General features: G+C 35.1%; 1 protein-coding gene across 2 annotated transcripts in view; it reads left to right on the top strand.

Moving 5' to 3' along the window:
- The window catches only part of LOC141427515 (acetylcholinesterase-like), a 64,549-nt gene extending 38,802 nt beyond the window's left edge, over positions 1-25,747 (top strand). Inside the window, exons 3-7 of one of the 2 annotated variants that reach the window (XM_074087037.1) lie at positions 4,784-4,926; positions 6,912-7,064; positions 16,026-16,189; positions 17,157-17,314; positions 17,813-25,747. In XM_074087037.1, the coding sequence (XP_073943138.1) occupies positions 4,784-4,926; positions 6,912-7,064; positions 16,026-16,189; positions 17,157-17,314; positions 17,813-17,925 (731 nt within the window). In that variant the 3' untranslated portion in view covers positions 17,926-25,747. Of the gene's footprint in view, positions 1-4,783; positions 4,927-6,911; positions 7,065-16,025; positions 16,190-17,156; positions 17,324-17,812 lie in introns of both variants that reach the window. The other variant, XM_074087036.1, reaches the window with a different exon arrangement.

The following is a 25,747-nucleotide window of genomic DNA, read 5'->3' as shown; positions in this document are numbered from 1 at the left end:
ACCCAAATACAGCCCTATGAAAGACAGACGTATAGCGAAGTGACAGCAAAAAGATTCCGTTTGCCTCGTTTCGGTTACGGAACCCTGAAAAAAGGCAACATAGACATTTCAGTGTGTATATCCAAGAAAAACTACATAGTGGATCTAGATCAGAAAAGTATTAAAGGAAGGTAACAATGAAAGCAAAGAACTTTGTTACCTACAAACCTGCCGGGAGCGTTTCATGGTTGTAGAGCTAAACAAAGGGAAATGGTTGCTAGTTAATTATATAAGCGTTCAGTTGCTTAACAGAAACATGAAAGCTTTTTGTTGTGAAAATAATTGCCAGTGTTACCCTTCTGTGTTTAAATTGTGGCATAATGCAACTATTTTGTACATTTTAGTGATTTCTGACTTTAATTCGTTTTTTAGTAGTGAAATGTGACACTCATGATTTTGAGGTTGTGATTGTTGTTATTATCTTTAACGTGACGCGAGAAATGTTTTTCAATGTCCCCAAGGTAAAGAAAAACCTCAAAGAGCTGGCTTTTTCTCACAAAGATTTGGGACTACCCGCTAGTACATAGTGTCTTAAGGGCGGTAAATAAGGAATTACAAACGAGAGTCCATTAGAAGCCCGAAGTCGAAAACTGAGGGCTGAGGGCTAGTACCGCCCGTACGACATACCTACAATGTTTTTCGTCACATTTGCGAGTAAAATTTTATATTTCTAAAAGAAAAAATATAATTGTTCCAAATTTTTGACTTTAATACTGACCAAAAAACAGGATGAGATGAGTCTAGAGTTGTACTAATACTGACTAATCCTATCCACGGATCCAAAAAAACACTGTTATTGTCGACTTTTATGGACACAAATAATTTCATTTTCAATGTCATTACGAAGTAAAAAGTGAAGAGAAAAAGTCGAAACTTTTTACGACACCTAATTTGCAAACAAATTTATGAGTCCTTTTAACTTGTTGCTATGAGAAACATAAATTCAGTAAAATCTGAGTAATTGCTTCACTTGAGACGCTTTTCTTTACTATGATAAGGATGATTTATGAAATAATAAGTGCCGTAAGTAAGAACATCACTGCTTATGCAAGTGAATAAAAACAAATTAGGTACGGCGTTAAAAATATATGCATTATAATTTAAAATCTAACAATTAAGTAATCAGTGGGCATATACTAACACGATAGTTATTTCGATTTGTAAACTTATTTAGTTCTTATTTAGTTCCCTAGAGCAGATAAAGTCAGTTTTCTTTTGTTATTCGTAATTTCGACACTATGGAGACTGCATGGTATACTAACTTGGAAATTTTCTAGAACGGCTATAGAAAAAGAACAAAAACAAACAAGAGCGAAATGGACTCGAGCATCGAGAGTTCTATAATATATCTCAAAAAATCAAACTGACTACCTATTACCCGTTTAAGTTCGTGATACAACCGCTGACAGACAAATTACAATGTTTAAATTTTCCCTTAAGACTGACTTACGCTTGACCACTTTTTATTATTTATTGATATGTATTTTATTTATCCCTATCATCATCTAGAGTTCAAGATTTTATGCTAAATCATTGTAAAGATCCATACAACTTGATAATAGGTACTAAACAGAGCTTAATTAGCTATTACTCTATTTAATAAGCAGTTAAACACAGAAACTCAACTTTCGCCCATCAAACAAAAAGTAAGTTTAACAGTTAAAAAAGATACAGCAATCTAAATCAATTAGTCATTTGCTCGACCCCCTCAGTAAATCAGCGAGGCACGCCATGGCGCGGGCAGTAAAAGGAATAGAGGCATTTTTGTTATCTCTTTAAACAGTAACAAGCGTGGTTGCCGGTTTGTTGGGCCGATTAGGGCGATGACGTGTCAACCAGTTCGTTAGAGCCGCCGCGAGCTTTGGCTTATACAGAGCTACAAGAGAAGGAGCTAGCGCACTGTACTAAAAATAATTATTTTTTGTGGTACTAGCACTTTCTGCAAGGTCCATCTAAATCGCAATCATCTTGAGCCAGTTTAGATTTTGCATCTGCTGACTGAATTAAAAGTTCAATAATTTTCGATTGGAAAGCAAACTTGTAAAATTGTTAAGCGATGTTGAACGAAGGTTGACTTTTTCTTTATATTTAACTTTACCTTTCTAACACTTTTTTTTAAAATAATTTCAATTAAATGAATAGGTAGGTTATGCTAAAAAAATGGTTTTTTTTGCCTGTCAAATTTGTTCACATTAAATTTTACTATACAATTGTAAAATTTCAAATCATTTGATCACTTTCTATTAGACTTTTGTGTTAGATATCCTTGTGGTATACTAGGTTATAATTAATCTGTTTTGGCGTGATGAAGTAATAAATATACAAACATCTAATCATCAAAATTTTCGCATATATTTTATTACAATCCTATTATTATTACGTGACATGTAATAATGATATTACCAATAAAGGAGTACGAGTATTATAAATTTGAATTCGAGAGTATGGCGTGTGTTTGTTACTCATTCACGCTAAAAATATCTAGAAGTATTTGAATGAAATCTGGTATGTAGATAGATGGACGTCTAGAATAACACACAGATTACTTTTATCCCGAAAATCCCGATACATTCGTACGGGATAGGGAAAAAATTATGAATTTGCAACCGCTACATTCACAGTAATGAAAATTAGTCGCCTATGTCATAGGTACAGTCAACGTCATAAATAAGTGATCATTTCTGTACCTTGTCGCTTTCAGTCGTTACACAATTTCGTATGGTTTTTTAAACATGACGTTAAAGTGGCAAGGTACAAAAGTGTTCACTTATTTATTACGTTGACTGTACACGAGAACCAACTGAATCGTGACCCAGTGAACCTTTTTGTTGAAAAAGTCACAGTGACATCGCATTGCTTGACAAGGGAATTTATTACGGACACTTACTGTGAGAACGTTCTACGGTGCGTCAATAATCAAATGGTTTGACTGTACCTGTGTAATATAGTACCTATGCAAAATATACAATACAATGACTTTTTATTGTACACCTGAAATAGTAAGCGACACAGAAAACAGGAACAAAAGAGAAATATTCTTACTTTAAGAACTAAAAGCGAATACCTAAAAACGGTGATAAAACTTTGAGTTTTACACATACATACATACATATAATCACGCCTCTTTCCCGTAGGGGTAGGCAGAGACCACTTCTTTCCACTTGCTACGATCCTTACATACTTGTTTCGCTTCGTCCACTTTCATTATTCCCTTCATACATGCTCTTCGGTTTAGGGTACTCTTGACCTGGCCTTTTTTCAAGACGTCCCTGATTTGGTCTCGAAACGTCCGCCTAGGTCTACCCCTCCAACACTTTCATTCACACTCGCCTCATACACTTTTTTCGTCAATCGTTCTTCGTTCATTCTCTCGACATGGCCAAACCATCTCAGCATACCTTTCTCAATTTTTGTCACTACATCTTCTTTCAGACCACAACGTTTCCTTATCTCACTATTTCTTATCCTGTCACTCAGTTTAACTCCTATAATACTTTTTAACGCTCTCATCTCAACTGCATTTATTCTGCTTTCATGTTTCTTCTGCCATACCCAACTTTCACTCCCTTCACTTTCTTTTTTTGAGTTTTAACCTATAAAAATGCAATTAAAAAAAATATCGCAGTATTTTCCAGCCTCCCATCCATGTCGACTACACTATTTTGTAAGCTACCTACCATTGGGTGTGCAGCATGGTAACAAATTTTGTCAAGCTTATAATAAAAGTCGGTGATGAAGCGAACACGCTGTTTTTCGCTACAATAGCCGGCTTATACGAGTAACGATGTTTACCGAGCGCCAGATAGGAACCTCCCGACATTTTGTATTAGGTACAGACAAACAAAAAACAATTATTTGCGACTAACTTCTACCCGTGGCTTTACTCGCGAAAATCATTGGGTCTTGCTGTCAAATTTTAAATAAATAATAATCGCTTCATTCTTATGGGAGTGTCTAAAATTACACATCGTGGGTTTTATGGAGATAAAATCAAACTTACAATAAGTAACTCAGGGGAAGTTACCATGGCAACAAGCTACACTAAAAAGTTGATTGACCCAAAAGCCACTAATCCACTAAAAGTTAGAAGTTGTGACAGTGTTAAGGCAATTCCTTCATGGTTCATCTCCTATGAATTATATTGCAAACATTTTTCTAAGAAAGTGTATCATTGATGTCTCCTGACGGGACACTATAACAAAACATTAAAGTTGATTGACTCTTTTATGTTCTTTGTATAAAGATTCATGTAGAATTTTGGGTTTTTTTATGGATCTTGTGGGCATTGGGATAAAAAGTAGCTAATGTGTTTTTCAAATCTCTACTATCTATATCGATTTCATTTCAATTCGTCCAGCCATAATTTATTGAATCAGGCGTTACTTTGCGGACGTCCATATCAATGAACTAAAAGAATTTCTTTCTGCATGAACTGAAGCTATCATGGTCGCGAGTGAGCAACGGAATTCTTTTAGTTCGTCTAGCCATATTAGCGCGAAGGAATAACAAAAACATACACGCATACACACACTCACACACTTTTACGTTGATAATGTTAATAGAATTACAATTTAGAAGGACATTCTCCGCAGAACTTATGGTCTCGTAATTAAGTGGTTGTATTTCATTAAGAGAAGTACACACAATTAATTGGATGGCATGTATTGACAAGTACAAACAATGTTTGTTATTTTACAAACACATATATTGTATTTATCCTAATAAATTGTATTTTTTTCCGCAGGAACATATTTCCTGCTCTACGATTTTCTCGATTACTTTGAGAAGGATGGGCCGAGTTTTCTACAAAGGGAAAAGTTTTTAGAGATCGTCCAAACCATTTTCAAGGATTTCTCCGACATTAAGAGAGAAGCCATTGTGTTTCAAGTAAGTATTGTTTAGTTTATACGTACTTACTTATCCACAAAGCTAGGATATGATATAAGCGGTGGTGGGGCAGGAATGGTATAAAGTTTATATGACAAGATATTTTTATTAAGCAAGACTGATAGCGCACCGACTACAAGAGGATGGATTTTCAAAGAGTTATTAACGGGAAACTATAAGCAAAAGATCCTTAGACCTCGACTGCGTGGGAAGACTCAAGCCGTGAAATCTGCTAATCTGCCGTCATTGGATAGGTGATTATAATCTACTAATAAATAATAAGTCAGGAAGCGTAACTCAGAATAAATTCCACACAAAAAGTTGCCATACTTTAAACCAAAACGACTTATGATTCAAATACGAATCATTTTCGAGTTTGCAAATAGACGTGCCGTGCTTGCATGTTGATTGGTTAAAATTCAGAAAACATGCAGGGATTGGTTTGCGTACGTGATGCAATGTCAGATGCACGCCAAAATGACGCGCAGAACACGGTTTTTAAGCCCCGCCTACTACACGCAAGGGCATGTTTCTAACGCAGTTACAATTCCTGACTTATATTTATTCGTAGATTATGTACAATACATACTTTCTTTTCATGCTAAAATATATCATGATAAATAATTTATTTTAATGTAAAAGATGTCATGGCAAATGAACTTATGGGAAACGAGAGAGGATAACTACTTGTCACATGACGTAGATGGCAGAAAAAATCATAGCCAGGTTTGTTCTGCTAGTCTTTTGGGGTGCGTATGTTTGTAAGTCACATAAATATTTTTAATAGTCATAATGCAAACGTTCTGTCATATTTTTCTCCTGTAAAAATTTATTGGTTCAATTAGGGTTAGGTTTTGTTTATAACAATTCTAAACAATAATTAAGACAACAATGGGTACATTATGGCCTTCAACTATTATGCGAGTATGGAACCAGTATTTCGTTATTAGTAGTGTACTTTAGTGGTAAAAATTCGATCGTTTGCGCCAAATAAGCACCTAAGGCAAGTGATATCATGCATCCTTACACAGGAAATGCTAAAAAGGAAATGTCATTTGCCATTACCGCCGATGTTCTAAAATGCTCGTCCTTGACACGCGAACGTTTCGTCTGATGTGTTTCAAAATTGACAAATATTACGTAGGAGTGGAAATACTACGTAAATTAAATGTACTCGTACGAGATGTAATCGTTGATCTTGGACCAGGACTTAAGTGGAGTTTGAAGAAAGTGTAGTAAAAAAAAAAAACATAAATCGAACGAGTGATTTTCTTAAAAAATCAATGAATTAAGTATTTGAAATATATACTAAATTAAGTTTAATTTTATACCCATATTGTCACAATAAAAAAAATATCTCCCTTCATATTTTCGCGGCCGAAAATTTATTATTTTGAAATATTTATTATCATCCCTAAAGTTATGACAAATCTAATGATACCGGATCATCAAGCTGTTTAGACTACAGATAAGACCATAGAAATAGATATACATAATATACTCGTACATATGTCGCTTGAATCGTTACAATTGATAAAGGGTGTAGTGTCACTCTACAGGACAGGCCTAGCCTAGTGTCACGGGAAAGTGTTTTTTTAAGAAATCAGCCGCAGCGCTAATTTGTTAGATCGTTTTAATCTATTCATGAAATGTAAATTAATTAACTGTTTCAATAAAATTTATTCTTATTCTTATTGTACATACGCTCGAAAATATAACCCTCCTTTGGGCAGTCTAGTACTTAATGAAAAAAAAACTATGGATGTGATACCACTAGCAGATTTACAATGTAATATTTTCAAAAAGCCCAAATGATTTTACAAATGATTATTGATTCTACTACTTAGGTACTTAACTATATTTTCTATCCATATTTGATTTTTTCATACATATAGGTTTCTATGCATTTATTTTATAAATATCAGAAATCTCTTTGCCGTCAATTACTTTTTCAGTGAAATAATTGATATTAATATAATTTTCAGTACACTGATTGGGAAGAAATCACAGATGGCTACCTGAACCAGAAAATGATAGCAGATATCGTCGGGGACTATTTCTTTGTTTGCCCCACAAACTACTTTGCTGAAGTGCTGGCGGATTCTGGCGTTGACGTTTACTACTATTACTTCACCCACGTGAGTTTTATCGTATTTTTTATCACAAATTCTCGGATATATGTATTCTATTGAAATTTAGCCAATTCTCTCTCAATTTGCATTGTACAGATCTATTGAATAATGTATTTCCATTGTATTTTGTCATATAAGTTCGTATTTATATATCATGCTTGCCCAATAAGAGCTATCGAGTATGAATTCGCCGCTAGAGGCGCTAGTGTAGCGTGAGGTCTCCGAAATGTCAAATCTCATAGTTTTTGGGTGAGCTACGCGGGTTTATTTATAATTAGAAAATTTTCGTGAATATATTGCATTACCTGAAATTAATTATGGCATTTATGCGTTACTGGGCAATGAATGTCAGTGTTTTGAGACAGTTTTGTCTCTAGGAAACTTTTGTCCTCCCTTTTTTCTGAACAAAACGGTCAAACTGTGGTTGATTGATATTTATATGGTACGGTTTTAAGGTGTATTAAATATGATTTTAATCTAAACTTTGTTTTCACGCCCGTAATAACAGACTTTGAAAGCCACACTTAAAAACCTCACGCAACAGTGGCGCCATCTAGAAAGACAAAAAACGATAGCTCTCATTAGCTTCAGCAAACTTCAGTAAGCTAGTTGAGAAAGCAATATAAATACGAACTTTTCCGACAAAATACGATAGAAATACATTATTTACTATAACCGTAGGTATAACATATATTGGGCATTGCAAAATGAGGTTATGTTTACCCAAAACAAAATGATTTACTGAAAGCGAAAAGTCGATTGGATCCTCAATTTGCAAATCAAATCCAAAACACTTTGTTCACAAACACTTCTATAAAATGGCTTGACTGGGGTCCCATCTGCTGGAGAACGTCCTCCCTTGCTGCTCTCCAATTAACTCAGTGGCATGGCACGCATGACGGGATCCATGTTATTTTTATAGAGATCAACATATTTGTTACGGGATGTATACGAGTATTTCCGATGTATTTTTACAAATTAAATTATTAAATTACTACGTTACAAGTAAATATAAAAGAATTTAAGTATCAGATTTTATTAAAAATATCTATTTACTATCACACCATTAAACAAACATAGGAATAGTCGAAGCTAAAAGAAGAGAAATGAATAAAACTATTTGTCATGGTTCATTATTTAGGACCCCAAGCCGTGCTTGTATTATTGTCACATTATAATGCCACAGATCATGTTATGTACGACCTGAAATTTTCTAGGCAATGGAACGTGGCTGTCCCACTGTGAAATCATCCAGCGTATTTCGTAAAAATATGCAAAAAATTAGATACTCATCCAAATTCAAAATCGATGAAAATGGTATCTTAAAATATCCTATTTTTTCCAAAAATAAAATTATAATAACTATAGGTTATTTTGTTAGTGCGTCCCATGCATGCATGCGTTATGTGTTGCTGGCCACTCAAGTTTACACTTTACTTAATTTTAGGTTGGCAGATCTATTTCTCCTCCACTTCCGTTTCTATAGTGGCCGCAACCTAATCTAAACATGCGTGTGTTTTACAATTACAATATTCCTCCTTGCCTTGTAAATATGTTGTGTTGTGTTTGCTAAATAAAAAACATTAGTGAACAGCAGATTTTTCTCTCAATCGACCAGACAAAGTAAACTGGTGTTGCAGTTGTCTATGGGCGGTGGTGATCTCTTACCATCAGGAGACCCACTTGCTCGTTTGCCGTCCAGTCGAATAAAAATAAAAATAAAATAAATAAACTACATTATACGCTCCGAACATTGTAATCACAGTAGACAGAAGAATTTTGAAGTCCATTAAATATAATGATTCTACATCTAGTCGTTCTACGTCATGTATAAATATTTCTAATGCTTGCCATAACTTTATGAATACACCATTACTTTCTTAATAGAAAAACTAACAAATAAAGTTTGAACACTGAAATTCTTCTCAATATCAATAACCACAATCCTCTAGCACTTTCTAGCACGTCACCGAAGCAAGTGAACGTCAATGCTAGCCATTTAAAATGGGTGCGCCAAAGTTGGCATAATTTTTCAACCCCGATTATTGGAACTCCCAGAACCAAACTGCCACCAGTAAAGTAGGATAATCACAATTTAAGTAAATAATCTCATCAATAGCATCATCTGGGCCTATTTATATTTATTTATTTCTCCTCTATATTGATAATTGTATATAAAAACTTTCACTCCAGTTCCAACATCGCATTAACGTTAAATTAACGTAAAAAAACTGTATCGATGTTTAAATTTTATGATTAACAAGTTTATTAAAATTGATGATTATGAATGTAAGAAATATGAAAACCAGCATTATGTGTAAAAACATATCTTAGTGACAATGTTATGAATTACGATATTCTGATAAGTGACCATTATGACCTCAGTTGGCAGTAGTACAAATTTATGACAAATAAAATTATGAAGTAAAAAATTCGGAAGAGTCATGATTCTGGCTACAAATCGGTAGCAGGAAAAAAAATCAGAGGATCGATTTTATGCGAGTCAATATGGACCCATTTAAATTTTTTGCGATGAAGACAGTATTCAAACAGCCGCGAGATCGTCTGACACGTTAATTTGGCTAACGAACCAAACACGAGGGCTCTTACAGAAGCGCTGCCAGCTACGAGTGCAAGTACATTCGCTTTTTGCTTAAACGCTACACATGCCTCAAAGCCACCTGCATTCATACTAGCGTATTATGAGGGATATTTATAAGCTTACCACATAGCCATGTACTTCACGCACGGAGCTACATAAATCATAATGACACGTAGGAGCGTGTTTTTAGTGTTTGATAAGTAAAGTTTGAAAGCCAGCTTATCAACAAAACTAATTTTACGCGAACTGTTTGCGCCAAGTTACAGATATTGTTTCTATCCAGTTCAATTTGTTTGCGCTTAAAATCCTAAAATTATTTCATTCGACTGTGGGTTTATTAAAAGTTAATGTTTCAAACTAAGTTTTGTAGGTACATAAATATAGCCAGTGTTTTTGGTTCTAACTTGGGATTTTTATCTCACCTGACCTTTTGTATCGAAATTCCCAATAATTCATTCATCAAAAACGCCCACGCTTCATGTGGAGCGAATCGTTTTGGGTTTTTACATAAAAGGGCATAAAAATCCGAATGGCCTTATTTCGATGAATAATTTCAAGTGCCTGCGTGAAGGTAGTACTTACCACAAACCTGTTTGTTTTATATTATTATCATGGATTATAGCTCAATTTCAGTTACATAACTTATACGTCAAAAATCAACTACCTGGAAATTTGATATATCTTTGCTTTTCCTATTCAACTGAAAATATAGAGCACTCTACGAGTATGTAATACGGGAACTGCAATTTTCCGTCATAAAAAACTATCTCCTACGTCCTTGCCACGGCTCTAACTATCTCAGTGCCAAATTTCATCTAGACCGGTTTAAGTATAAAAAGGCAACAGACAGGCAATAACAGACAGATAGACAGACAGACAGAGCTACTTTCGTATTTCCATTATTGGTAAATATCATTGAAATGATAAACATGTAAAGCATGCTCAGTGTCATAAGTATATACAATATTATGTTATATAAAGTTTCATGTTCGTAAAAAAAATGCTTGGGCCGGTTTATATGAGCTGAGAATATTTATAGTGAGAGACCAACAGCGCGTGTGCCTAACTATGCTTCACATCTTGTTCATCTTCTTTCACTGCACCCTGCCTATTTTCTATTGAATGAGAAAAATAAGGCTAATTAACCCTTTTATTTTTATAATTTTTAAATCGGTATATAGGTATTTGTTTGCTGTTAGTATTTTGCCGTTCGAACTCACTACTAGATTTTTCTGGGCAAAGTTTTCTTGGATAGATACTTTTTTACTTAAGTATTCTCATTGGTAGGTAATACTAGGTAATCATGTTTCACATTAGAGCATCTGAGTATCGAATTCGTTCAATAGGTATGTACTATGCATGCAGAATAATTCAAAGTCACGCAATCAGCAATATCTTTTGATTCTTATATAACTCCTAGCCAATATTGTTTATCTATTTTGTACCTATTCCAGCTTACTAGTCTTTCTACCCAATCTCGATATTCAACCATTACTGATTTAACAATCAAAGTTTCCGTCTTTATTCTGTTCCAAATAGCATGAGAGCTATTCATGCCTCTTTGTTCGGTAGGTTCCGAACGATATCATTATCGTGAGAATCTATTCAACTTGATGCCCAAGTGTACTTAAACTTAAAGCAATTACTGGTACTACAGATGTATTTTCATTGGTAGAAATCCTTTTATTCTTTTTCAGTTAGTTTGTGGTTTACCGGTAAAAGAAAATACAGCCTCTTACCTCTATAAACCTGATATTAATTTGTATGATGAATAATAATATTCGTTACTTGAGTCTTAGATATGTATATGTATTCAAGTATATAAGGTGCTAACAAATTAGGTACCAATATTTTTACAGCTAATAGTTACTCGTCTCTAGGAGTAGACTTAATTATAAAATATGTAAAAGTTTATGTTACCTATTAAAGATAATTAGAGAAGTAACTTTACTGCACAAAACACCCTGTTAATGAGATAATTAATAGTCAGTGATTAAAACTTCTTTGTCTGTCTTGAGTCTCACGAGTAACCGGCCACTTGACTTAGATACATAAATGTCAAAGTCAAATTACTAAAAGTTATGACAAACGACGGTTCACTTGACAGAAACTGTTAAATATCTTATCACTCAAATGCACAGGCTGATTATATTTGAGCGGAATGATAATTTATTTACTTTGTTCAGGAAACTAAAACAAAAATATTGTATAAAAAGTTTTCTTAATTTTCATCACCAAGTTAATTGTTTTGATCTAATTTAACGTCTCTTAAAATATTGGTACTTAATTTGTTAGAACCCTATATATTATTTATTTATATCATATGTATGTCTATCCATTGTCTAGCACCCATAGAACAAGCTTTGCTCAGTTTGGAGTTAGGTCAAATGGTGTAATTTGACCCAATCGCATCGCATCGCGGTTTTTTGTGAGAGCCCTTATTCGTCAGTTATATTTTATAAAGCACCATAGACTCTTACGCGGTTAAATGAGACAAATGGCTGTCGATAAATTCACATTTTCGATTTTTCGAGCGAAATAATGCTGAAAGTTTTGACATATGGCGGTTCATACAGAGTTTTTAAATTATTAAAGTCCGGCCATTAATGTTGAATCGATATTACCGTGTTTAAAACTTCAACACTTTAATTAATTTAGAACGTTACACTCGATGAGATAGGATAACTAACCTCGTGGAAAGCGAAAACGGTTCTTAACGTATTGATTCCCTAATCATCAATGCGAAGTAAATCACTAATACTTTGAGATAACGAGCTAGGTAGGCCAGACAAAGACGTAAGATTATTGAAGCGGCCACGTAACAAACGACCGTGGTCAGTTTTAATAAATTATGGGTCAGACGTTGCCGGTGGCGCAAAGGTCACAGATTAACAGCGAGGTATTTCGGGTTCCGACCCGTTGCCGTTCCATTTCTGTTCTCGACACTGCGTCTAGTTTATAACTGGACACAAATTTATTTCCGTCTGTAGTAAAAAAAAACAAGAGGAAATACTATTGGAATAACAATCGTTCGGTTCCTTTTTGTATTATTACCATTGCGAGCCGCCTACGTTGCAAAACTAAGCTATCTTTATTTGGGGATTCAGTGTGGGCGGGCGGCTTATGATGGAAATCGGAGTGATCCAAAACAACTAAAAGTTTGTTAATAATTTGATGAGTTCAAAATTTAATTTCTTTGTAATAATTTCTTACCGAATGATATTTCCGAATTTGATTCATCTTATCTCGGCCTATGTATTATGTCCCACTGCATAGCAGGCCGCCTCTCAGATTGAGAGGTCTTTGAGCGTAGTTCCCACGACAGCCCAATGCAATTTCTTCATAGGTAGTATGTGCATATTTCCTTACGACATCTTGTTCACCGTGAAAGTCATGATTCAATCCCAATGTTATTTTACACATATATTCCAAAAAACTCAGGCTTGAGTCCGGGCTCGAACTCACGACCCTCTGCTTGAATGGCCGTAGATCGAACATCTAGGCTACCACGACTAAACACCTGTAAAAATAGATCTCATTTATTTTTCAACTATTTTGACGAGAGAAAATAACGCCTCACTTTCCATTCAAAAGAGTTACCTACTATGAAAATTTACCCGATATTTTTGCTCGTCCATATTAAATTAGAGTTTTAATTTTGTAACAAAACATATGTGTACACTTTCCAATAGTACTGTCATGGTCCGATTTAAAAAATTAGCTCTCTGCGCCTAAGTTGGACATTTTTATCAAACAGAGGTGAGTTTTATTCAAGTCTAGCTGTTGCCCGCTATTCCGGCTACGAAGAATTAGTGTATTATTTTCCGGGACAAAAGTTATCCTATGTCCTTCTCGGGGTCTCATACTATCTCCACACCAAATTTCATCTAAATCGTTTTGGCGGTTTAAGCGCGAAAAAGTAAATGGACAGATAGACAGAGACGGAAGGGAGAATAAACGGACTGACAGACAGATGGGCCATTTTTAGCCCTGTTTCAATATATAAAACTTTCCAATAGGTATAATCATGAGTGACATGACATTAAATAACCTGATGATGATCATGAAGCCAAAAGAAGGTAAGGTCAAAGGTTTCAACGAATTTCTCTATTGTGCACCGCATACTCGCCGTTACAATACAAGATGTTATAATTATTCGAGTTGACCTTTTAGGGGCATGTGTACGACGTTGTCATGATAACGCATAAGGCCGCTGTTCGCCGCAGGCCGCAACCGTGCGCCTGCATTATTAAACGAAGCTCGCGTACCAACGGCTGCTTTTAATTTTATGCCCGACTTTAAAAACCTCACTAAGTGCAGGGGAATTGTGCGAGGCCTAAATTTAGATTCTTCGCCAACCAATATAAAGGGTCGAATTGAATTATTGATACCGTTCAACGTAAGCTGCTGTTGGGAGGAATAAATCGGCTTTTATAGGGAGGTTTTGTTACTTATGCGTGGTTATAGGATTTCCAAGTTTCTGGTTCATTTTTATTTCTTTTAAAACGGTAGTCAGGAAAATTGGTCAGTGGTTTCAGATTTCAGAGATAGTTAACAATAAACAAAGTTTTTTAAATAAGGAAGGTAATTCAGAATATTTCAGCAGATTGTCTGGATAGCTTGACACCGAAAATCTTTGACACCGCGTACCTACCTACACTTTGAACACCAACCAATATATTGAAACATTTGAAAAAATAGTGACCACGATAAAACTCTTATGTGAGCTTGAACGGACCAGAGTTTACTTTTAACTCCAAGTTAACTGCTAATCAAGGGTTATTTAGTGTCAAAGTGTTTGGAATTGTCAGCCTCAACCCAGGTTTAATACTTACTCGTAATAATTAACATTTTTTATTTTACTCTTGACCACACAATACGCAAGCCCTTGCAGGCTTTTCTGTCAACTAACATAACCAGCAGATGATTTCAGCAGATATACCAATATCCCGGTTTAATTTTAAACAGTGCATTTTGAGTAGCTAACTATTTTATTAAAAGACTTAAGGCGCCCTTCTAATAATCCTTGCGATTTGATAATGGATTGTCATTACGTAATAACAATACCGTCGCCGAAATCAATAGTTCTATAAGATAGATTTTATGGGTCCTTCAAGGCTCTATAAACTATTATTACCTATATCTATACGGTTTATCGTCCTCAATAGTAGCGGGAAATAAAACACTGGTTACTGCTTTACATTGAATTGATATTTCGCCCTAGTAATTACGTATGGAAGTTCTTATTAAGAAGCTTATAATAATTATGGTAAACTTATGTGTTACGTTAAGTGCGCCATTTAAATGCTAATGGGAGTTATTATGTGGGTACAAATACATGCATCGATAAGCATGGCCTCCGCGGTAGTGGGATACCAAGCGAATATGGGTATTAGTGGCGGGTGCCAGCTGCCACGGCATGTATTTACGTGATACCGTAAACTACTTTACCTTTGCCCTCTGGCCCCAACATTGCCTGATTTGATTTATATAGAGTCGATAACTTAGCACTCTTATAGGTTTTAAACTTTTATCTACAAGGGAATTATTATTACGGAGGGATAAAAGTTTAAAAACCTAAAGGATGCTGAGTTATCGACTCTAAATCGTATCAGGCAATGTTGGGGCCAGAGGGCAAAGTTGAAGCAGTTTACGGTACGTGTTGTGCCAATAATAGTTACAGAGTATAATAGAATATTAATTAAGTATTTCAATTGAAACCTACCGTAAAGCACTATGGCAGTATCCACGTAATTTTTCTTGTCAAGCATTCCGATCCGATCTTATGAGTGTCGCTGCCTATTTAAGCTCTAAAAATGTTTCTTGACCTTTTAAAATGACTAGCCTGTTACCCGCGATTCCGTTTGAAGCATAGAATTTGTTATCGCTATCCAGCGGGAACTATGCAATTTTCCGACATAACAACTAGTACCTGGACGACCGAGCTTTGCTCGGGCTAAAACTCGGTAACCAGCGTTTTTCCAGAGAAAAGACCAAGGTAGATCGATTTTTCATCCCCAAAACCCCCCACATATCTAATTTCATTGAAATCGTCGGAGCCGTTTTCGAGATTCTGATTATATATACAAGAATTGCTCGTTTAGAGGTATTATTAGTAAAAACTATGGTACTCGTACGTCCCTCCCCGGGACTCAGTCAGTCTGTATAGCGAATTTCATCTAAATCGGTTCAAAAGTTTAGAGGTGATGAAGTAACAAACAAACAGACTTAGAACGATTCGCATTTATAATATTAGTGTGATTACCATTTTATTATGGAGTTTGTAGAAGATACCATCTATGGTCCGCTCTGGGAGATTGTAATTGATGCTTTGGTACTCATCAGCTTCAACATTCGTTTTCCAGCGCACGAGCACCAGCCTCTGGGGGGAGTGGATGGGAGTCATGCACGGAGACGAAATGGAATACGTCTTCGGGCATCCGCTAAACATGTCTCTCCAGTACCACACCAGGGAACGAGACCTAGCCGGGCACATCATGCAGTCTTTCACAAGCTTTGCACTCACTGGGTGAGAAACATTTTTTTTTTCGACTGGATGGCAAACGAGCCGCCCATAAACATCACACCAGGGTTATTGCAGACGCGTTGCCAACCTATACGCCTAAGATGGGATACCTCACGTGCCAGTAATTTCACCAGCTGTCTTACTCTCCACGCCGAAACACAACAGTGCAAGCACTGCTGCTTCACGGCAGGGTTAGCGAGCAAGATGGTGGTAGCAATTCGGGCGGACCTTGCACAAGGTCCTACCACCTGCAAATTATCTTACTAACAAGACTATACGAGGAAAATGATTTTAAAACGTAATTTATTATTGCAAATAGGTACGTATCAGCCGCTTTCAGGGAACAACATACTAATTGCGAAATAAATTGTAAACGGTCATTAATCACTCAGTTTTTCCTTCAACAAAACATCATCAGAAAGTCTTCTGCAAGGAACACTGATTCATTGAGTGATTTGATTACAACAATTTAGTACAAGCTAATAGTATTAGTGCAAAATCGCTAAACTATTTACTTGTAGGTACTTTGTTATGCAATTGAGCTCTGAGAATTCCTTTGTCATTTTTCGTAACAATATCATCTTTTACGGCTAACTAAGACTAGCATTATGCTATTTTTATTTCGACCCTTTCCATCCTGAATAATTTGGTTGATATGGGTTGGATTTCGCAAGGAAAAATATAAATCAATATATTATGGTCATGTAAATAATTGGTGTTGCTTGAAATTTGTTGACATAACATTATCGCACATCTATAGTCATCTTACTTTTATCCACAGTTTTTTTTTGCCACATTTCGATTTTTGCCTTTAATTATTAATGTTGACCTTGACTATTTATTATCCTTCTTCTTCTCAAATCATTTGACCTTCTGTTCATCACACAGTGGTCAATGACCTCAGGTCTCATGATCTCGAGTAGAATGAGGTCGCAGTTTTCTTCAATTTGCTCGTTTTTTAATCTTTCAGTAAACCAAACAAGCCCGATGAGAAGTGGCCCTTGTACTCAAAAGCATCTCCCCACTACTACACGTACACGGCCGATGGAACCAGTGGCCCGGCTGGGCCGAGAGGACCGCGGGCCTCAGCTTGCGCTTTCTGGAACGACTTCCTAAACAAGCTCAACGGTGTGAAAGGCATATCATTCATTTTTTACCTCTGTGTCGTCTCTGTGCTTCGCTTCTAAAGTTCAATATGTCGCGAAGATTTTCGTAGAATTCAATTTTTGTTTCTATTGTTAGACTCGTTTTTAAATACCTACGTAAGAAGTTGACGCATTACCAGTGGTGGGTTTCATGCTTGGGGGTTTATTGAGAAGATTTTTAAAAATAAAAAAAAACTAATTTGGTTTTTTTAAACAAGGGAAGCACAAATCTCATTTAGATGACGTCATGATAATATTGTAAGAGGCAGTGTGAATAAAATAACATAGCTATTGAATCGTATCCAGCCTCGTGCCTTTTTTGGCACTTAACGAAGGCCAAAGCACAGCCTTACCCTTAATTAGCATGATCTTTTCAAGTGTAGTTTTTCTGTTATCGCGGATGTGCTTAAAGCAATTCGCTTCTCATAATCACTTGTACTAGTTAGAATTAAAATGTAATTAATTTTTGGGAATATTGCAGAGTTGGAGCATGTACCGTGTGATGGCGCGGTGACTGGACCATATAGCAGCGTGGCCGGCACGACACTACCGTTAGTCCTTCTAACAGCACTCGCTACTACAACTGCCCTCTAAATACTAGAAAATATATCAAATGTGATTGAAACTTTTAAATGTGATTAGAACTTGAGTGTTATAGAAAATGTGTTTGGAACAATTTTAGAGCTGTGTATGGTTTTAGATAAGTGGACTAACCAAATCAAGGTGATCGTCGTGGATGCGAATGAAATAAGGAGAGCACATGAACATATTTTCTAACTAGAAGGGTTTTGAATAATATTTGGACATTTGGAATGACTGGAAAAAAGGAACTGATTCTTGTAGTTAAGCTCTTAGCAATGTACGGTCGAACAAATCGAATCATGACCCAGGGTGGAACCTTTTAATAATCAATTTCACTATGAGTTCCTTAACAACAGTATGAGATATCAACATGACATTAGTAGAGCAAAGGTTCCACACTGGGTTATGATGATTCAATTTGTACGACTGTACGCACTTGTTTAACATAAAGGTAATTTGTATAATCTCGTAGATAGTATAATTTCTGTTAAAGTGAAATTTATAATTTTGGTACATGATGTTCCTTGTCTATAGTTGATTGGTATGTTTGATGTTGCAAAAAGTATTTATGTCTAATTCGTGTTATAGCATTGAAATTCTAAGCGTTTGATGTGTGAAAAAAAAATGCACACAAATGTTTACCATTACACGATACTTGAATATTTAGAAGAAATATTGGTATCATGCTCACCAAACTAATTGGTACGAGTAATTAATAAAAAAATTGGCAATATCCGAACAGTCAATTTAGTAGATCCATAACAGTTACACTATTGTACTAAATATTTATTAATTAGTGACTTTACTTTTATGAAACGATATTACCAGTTACGTAAGTAATATAACTACGGCGCCGCAATTCTGGCACCCTATTTGTGATATGAATTCAATAACTTAGGATCGTTTTAACGTCAGAAATGAATATCTCTAATACAGTGTCCAAAATTAATATTTTTACTGTTTTCCTAAAACGGCATAACAAATTATAGGTGATGATCCAATGATCTTCTAATAATTCTTGTTCGGATAAAGGCTCAGTTTTTTTAACAAAACATTATATTGTCTTTAGAATTTGTGTGTTAGATAATAAAAAATAGTACATAAATAAATGACATGAATTAGTAAGCCAGTTTTAATAATAAATGCTTTGATTGTTAAAATAATGCTATCACTGAAAATTGGATTATCACTATACATATCAAAGTGTGCCTCTGCTTAAATAGCAAAATGAAACATATCTTAATCGTAGTGAAAATTTAGGATTTTATATAAATATATAAAGGACTTGTAAAAGTAGAGCGTACACTGCGACGAGGTTTTGTTGAAGTATTTACTAATTGTATTTAGGATGCTACTAAATTCGTACCACTCGAAGATCTTATGAACTTTAAATTCTTATGACTTCAAACAAATGATAGAATATTTTGTAAATAATCCTTTCTTATGAATAAACTGCAATGTTCTTGTTACCTACTTCTTAAAACGTAAACATACATATATATACAATATGAAATGTAGTCGTATGTTTTTAATTATGACTATGAGCACACGTCGATTCTTCTTTTTTATAGGAAAAAATCCTCTATTTCTTTAGAATATTTACCAAAATATTATAGTCAAAAAATTATAATAACAACACGTTAAAATATGAAGGTTATTATCACGTAATAGAGCTAGAATTTACATGACCATTGATAAGCTATTCTTATGCTGACACTTACGGTTAGTTCCATAACCCTGCTCCAAGCCGTCAATCTTGTGAAATCTACCTAATCAGTAGCTTAATAATGCTTTAAGTGAAATTTATCTTATGAATTTATATATTACAATTTATATATTTTTAGCGTGAAATTTGTACCTACTAGCAAGTCGTTAGATGTAATAAGTACGTACTGGTTGAAGCGGTTGTCAATTACTATCCTCGGATGAATATGGAAAGTGCGATAAACATTATGACGGAATGATATTTGTACAAAATTTGGGGTAACAAAATTGTAATTTTACTAAAAATATGTATGCAGCAATCTCACCATGAACATACATTTACAAGTGGGTTCAAAAAGTTTTGGCCATAAGACTAATTCTGTGCAGCAAACACACTTTACAGTACTATGACAATAATGTTACTTCGAAAGCATGTTACATCGGCAGAACTTGCTCTAGCACTGATAGCGATTACACAATTTTCATTCATTTTTGGTCATCATCATCATCATATCAGCCGAAAAAAGTCCACTGCTGGACATAGGCCTCCCCCAAGGCTCTCCACTCAGACCGGTCTTGTGCTTTCCGCATCCACCGGGATCCCGCGATCTTAACCAAGTCGTCGCTCCATCTTGTTGGAGGCCTACCGACAGCTCGTCTCCCGGTCAGCGGACGCCATTCGAGAACCTTTTGATTTATTTTTTATTTTTGGTCAAAAAAAATCTCAATTACCAATGGCCATAGGGCTGGTGCATTTCTCGCCCAACGTATTGGGATCACGATACAGCGCGGAAATGCAGCCAGCCTTATGGGCACTCTTCCGCATTTTTAGGATGGTTTAGAATAAGTACTTCAATTGTACCTTTTCAATAATGCGTTTGTTTAAATAAAATATATCTTTGGTAGTTAAATATCGGCTGAGCAAGGATAGTCGATGGTAAAATGTCGAGACCTTGCCACTTCTCGGCACCAAAAAATGGCTACGAAATAAGAAACCGTTAGTGTTTTCTTAAATCTTGACAAAAGCGGAATTATTGATAGACATCAAGAGAGCTATATTAAAAAAATTTAGTTCTGTATACCGTAGCTGCAAAAATTATGGGAATCGGGCGTGTCGTTAATTTATTCAGATTTTTAGCGACAAAGGCCAGTTATTTCAAGGCTTACATACATGAACTAATACAATTACTTTGCTCACCCGCGACCTTCTATGCTTATGCAAGATTGTTGAGTTCATGCAGTTCCTTCACCCCAACACTGCAAAACACACATAAATCACACAAACCCGTCTATCATCACCACCATACTACACAGACGCGTTTCGAACTCAACCAGAGTTGATCTTCAGAGCAACACAACCGTACACCGAGCTACCAGATGTTAGATGTTAGAAGTAACGCCTGATTCAATAAATATGACATCATACAATGACAAAAATTTTTGAACCTACTAATTAATTATATCACACAAGTCATTATCATGCGCCATCGCATCTTAAATTATCTAAGGCCATCACATAATATTGTCAGCACATCTTAGCAAATATTAAATTGACAATCAATATTGTCATAGCGAAACTCGTTAACATTTGCCGTTTAGATTTTAAAACAAAACGTTTATGGAAACTAAAGAGCTTTTGCTATCACAACAAAATTGAATAACGTCCATGAAAGTTTTTTTTTTAATTGATAAAACATTGAATTAGTTATAATTATTGACACTCACGAAGCCATGGTGGCCGAGTGGTTTGACCTATGGCCTCCCAAGCAGAGGATCGCGGGTTCAAACCCCGGCTCGCACCTCTGAGTTTTTCGAAATTCATGTGCGGAATTACATTTGAAATTTACCATGAGCTTTGCGGTGAAGGAAAACATCGTGAGGAAATCTGCACAAACCTGCGAAGCAATTCAACGGTGTGTGTGAAGTTCCCAATCAGCACTGGGCCCGCGTGGGAACTACTGCCCAAGCCCTCTCATTCTGAGAGGAGGCCTGTGCCCAGCAGTGGGACGTATATAGGCTGGGATGATGATGATGATTGACACTCACTCATTTATTCACGAAGGCAATTAGAGTTCCACCTCCTTAACTAATTGTCTCGTCTGTGACTGATGGATGTAGGTTTATAAAAAAAGCGTAGAAACTTTATTTCGCACTTTTGCGTCATAGTTTGCAAAACACGTTCTTTTTTGGTTTAGTCTTGTTTGTTCACTTGGCGTATTTACTGAAATATTGGTGTGGGTAAAGTTATTATTGCAATGTAAACACGTTACACCAAGTGAAATATAGGCAACAAGGTGTAAGTTTTTGACACAAAACTTAATCACGAACTTACTCTTTTAGAGTAACGCATCAATTAGCATACTATCAGTGTTTTTATGTAGCACAAAACAGATGACGCGGAACTTGAAAAAAAAAAACATGCAAGTTTCTTGCCATTCCAAGCACGTGACAGGGAATATTTACTATCTCCTTAGTTCCTGATACTTTACTTGTTTACGTATTCAAGTTCCTAAATCGTTTGTTTTGTTCCCAGATGGTGTCTTAACATGCTGAAATATTCATTAAAATAAATTTGGAATTTTTACTTTATTTTTATTTAATTTGGAATGGAATATCTCAGCAGGTTGCTGAATTTTTTCAGTCAAGCTAATTAAAATTTTAGTAAATGTTTTTCAGGATTTTTTATATTATATTTTATATGAATAATTCTAAGCTATTTTGGAAGTGTGGGTACTGCGTCAAAGGCGTGACTTAATTTTGAATCCAAAATTCAAAATAAATATCAGGAAGTTAACGAGAGCCGTGAAACAAGGCCTTACTGACGTATTCTTAATGTGTTATAATAGAATTTGAAGTTTTACGCAAACATATTCGTGACCTTATGTGTTGTGACGAAAAACTTACACTAAAAACTCTGACATTTTCATGCGAGATTCACTTTTTGTGGACGTCTTCTCGTCTCATGATATACCTAGTTAGAAGTGAAAAACAATTTGCACACCGAATGCTTTTTGTTGAATCGAGCACAATTTGAGAAGTTGTATGGGATAGCTTTAATTAGTCTATATTAAGGTGTAAAGTGATCTAAATAAGAGTTTAAAATAAATAAGTAGCCATGTATACCTTACATAATAACAAATGTGTCTGTAATCAAATAAAACTTCTTTGTTTTGTGTTAAAGCTAAGTTCAGTAGAAAATTATTACTGATTGAAACAACGTAACTTCGATTTACCCACTTTGTACATTTGTAGTAAGTCTTTTCAGCGAAAACATATTACACACAAGTACAAAAACACACACAAGCGTATGTTCAGGCGTATAAAACCTGGGTACAAAAGAAAAGATTATGATCTTTTACATTTACTTATAAAGAGTCAGTTTAAGACATTAAATAGTCGTACCTAGTTTATTCTCATATTTATTGAAAATTTAGTTTAGGTAATGTTTCCTTCAGTAAACATACAACTTTAATTTCCAAAAAAAAAGTGGTATACTGATAAGACTTTTGTTTGTCTGTACCTACTGTTAAAAAATCAAAAAGATACAATGTCTTTGTTTTTCAAAGATGTATTTGAGTTGTTCTCAAACAATTTGTGAAGAACATTTAATTTAATTACATTTCAGTTAATTTAAAACTTTTATTTTAGTGTCTAAGACGAGATTATGTTTTCGTCTTTAGATTATTTATAAGTATATTTTATGCGTATTTAGATGAGCTAGAATCACAGCTCGAAGAGTATGCTAAAACAACTTTTAACTTATTTTCCTGTAATTTTTATAGTTGGACTAATTTAATACCCATTTTTTGTTGGCCGAATATTATATTAAACAAATCCAATCACTAATTCACTTTTGAAAATTCCATCAAATTCGTTAGGGGTCCATCACAAACGGTTCATGATTCGTGTTTGGTCCTAAGTCGTTTTGGGGCAATGTAGCATACAAAGTATAATAGACTGCCAAAGGTAAAATTCTCGGTGTCGTCGAGATCCGTCTCAATTGACAGATATTTAGAGCAATGTTTGGCTTCATAAAGATTAATCTCTCTCTATGACATCGAGAACTGTGGCCGAATTGTCCAACGTTTCTGACGCTCGCGATTGCAATTAAGTGACAGATTTTGTATGCGAAAACTGTCATTTGATTGCGATCGCGAGCGCCAGAAACGTTAGGAAATACGGCCTCTGGCCTACTAAAACCAACTTCATTATTGATTATAAGGTAAAATCTTACTCATTTGATGTAAGTAATAGGTTGTAGCTAAATAGGTTTTGATTTGTAGAATGAACATGATGCCATTAGTGGTATATGATGTTAAATGATACTAATATCTGTACAGACCATAATGCTGCAAATAGAAAATGGATTTCAGAAAGGGCCTTTATTCGACATGGTTTAACAAATAGCGTTGTGCGCTTTTTTAATCAAAATATATATTTTCAGTGTTATACAGTTAGTAGAATACAAGATTGAATCTGATTTCTTGCTTAGGTTTGCAATACTGAGTAAAAGCCAAGCTCAGCCTCTGTGACATTTCCGGTTTTTTCCCTAGACTTGACCTCTCTCTCTACCTTGAGATTGTTTATTTAAACCAAACCTTGCTAGAAATATACAATGATGTAGCATCGTGTATCGAGAATCAGAAGCGCTGGATATGTCAAATAGAGGCTCAGATGTAATATAGAGAAACTTTGTGCCACGCAATTCTTAAATGTGTAGAGATTTAGAAAGAAAATACGAATATAACGGTGTATTTGATTGTTAGAAAAAATAAATGTTCAATGTTATTTTGTGTACAGCATCAATCGGAATATGACCGAAGTGTGCGTTAGGTCCTGCTTTACATTAGGTGCTAACTAAAGTATACATGTGCTGCACTTACTCAATTTGTACATCATGACAACTAAATGCGAATGACGTTGACAATATCTGTTTTTTGTATTCAGGAATGGTGTGCTTCGTTGTTGCTCGTAGGCTTTTTTCAAGTGTAGCTGTGTTAATTCGTTAAGATAAGTCGTTGTGGACCGTCAACTGTGGAATTTGTTTTTGTTGTATAGCCTGAGCCTCTAGTAAATATTTAGATCGTATTCATCAACCGAGATGAAAAATAGTAACTACTATGGAAAAATTGGCAATGATTTAAGCGACGCATGGTACCTACATGTCTATTACTACAGTACTGTATAGACAAGGTATATTCTCATCGCAAACGAATATCAAGAAGAATATAAATACTATCGTTTCTACACTACTTTGTCGCTTCTTTTGCTAAATTATTTTTTTGTGTCTTCACTGGTTTTAGTAAACGGTACTTGTCAGTGAAATTTTGATTCAATAAGGACTATTTATTGAATCATAATCTGTGCAACAACCCACTTTTAGTAATTAACTTCATTAGAGCCTGAGCTAGGAAAATAATTATATGACTTGTCAGTCACATAGGCGCCTAATAGCATTAAGTTCTCGTGACGTTTCTATTCTTGCTATTATTATATTATATTATACCTGTGGCTCTCATAATTTATGTATGACGAAAAACTTAGACTAAAGGATCTGAACTAGTTAGAGCTAGAGGGCGCCTTAAATGCAAGTTTGAATAAGTTGACTGCAATGGTCTTGAGTTAAAACTAAATAATAGTTACTAATGAGTCCAGTGTTATCAAAAAAGGGAGAGTATGTGTATGTGTACCAATGCACGGTAAAACATGCTTTTTTAGGGTTCCGTAGCCAAAATGGCAAAAACGGAACCCTTATAGTTTCGCCATGTCTGTCTGTCTATCTGTCCGTCCGCCGTAAAATAAGTTTTTTTTAGTGTACCTCCTATAGACGTAATGTGGGGGTGATTTTTTTTTCTCATCCAATTTTATATTGTGGGATATCATTAGATAGGTCTCTTAAAACCATTAGGGGGTTGCTAAAACGATTTTTCGATTCAGTGATTAGTTTGAAAATTATTCAACTTTAAAATGAAAATTTTCATTAAAATCGTGCGTCCCCCCCCCCTTTAAAATCTGAACCGGTTGGTGGAAAATTTTAAAAATAATCAGCATGGTAGTAAGTATATCAAACTTACAAGGAAAACTATAACGGTTAAGTTTTCTTGAGAATTATTAGTAGTTTAAGAGTAAA

Source organism: Choristoneura fumiferana, chromosome 4, assembly GCF_025370935.1.
Source record: "Choristoneura fumiferana chromosome 4, NRCan_CFum_1, whole genome shotgun sequence".
Classification (NCBI taxonomy): Eukaryota; Metazoa; Arthropoda; class Insecta; order Lepidoptera; family Tortricidae; genus Choristoneura; species Choristoneura fumiferana.
The sequence above is the reverse complement of the archived record's forward strand: the minus strand, read 5'-3'. Positions and strand labels throughout refer to the sequence as shown.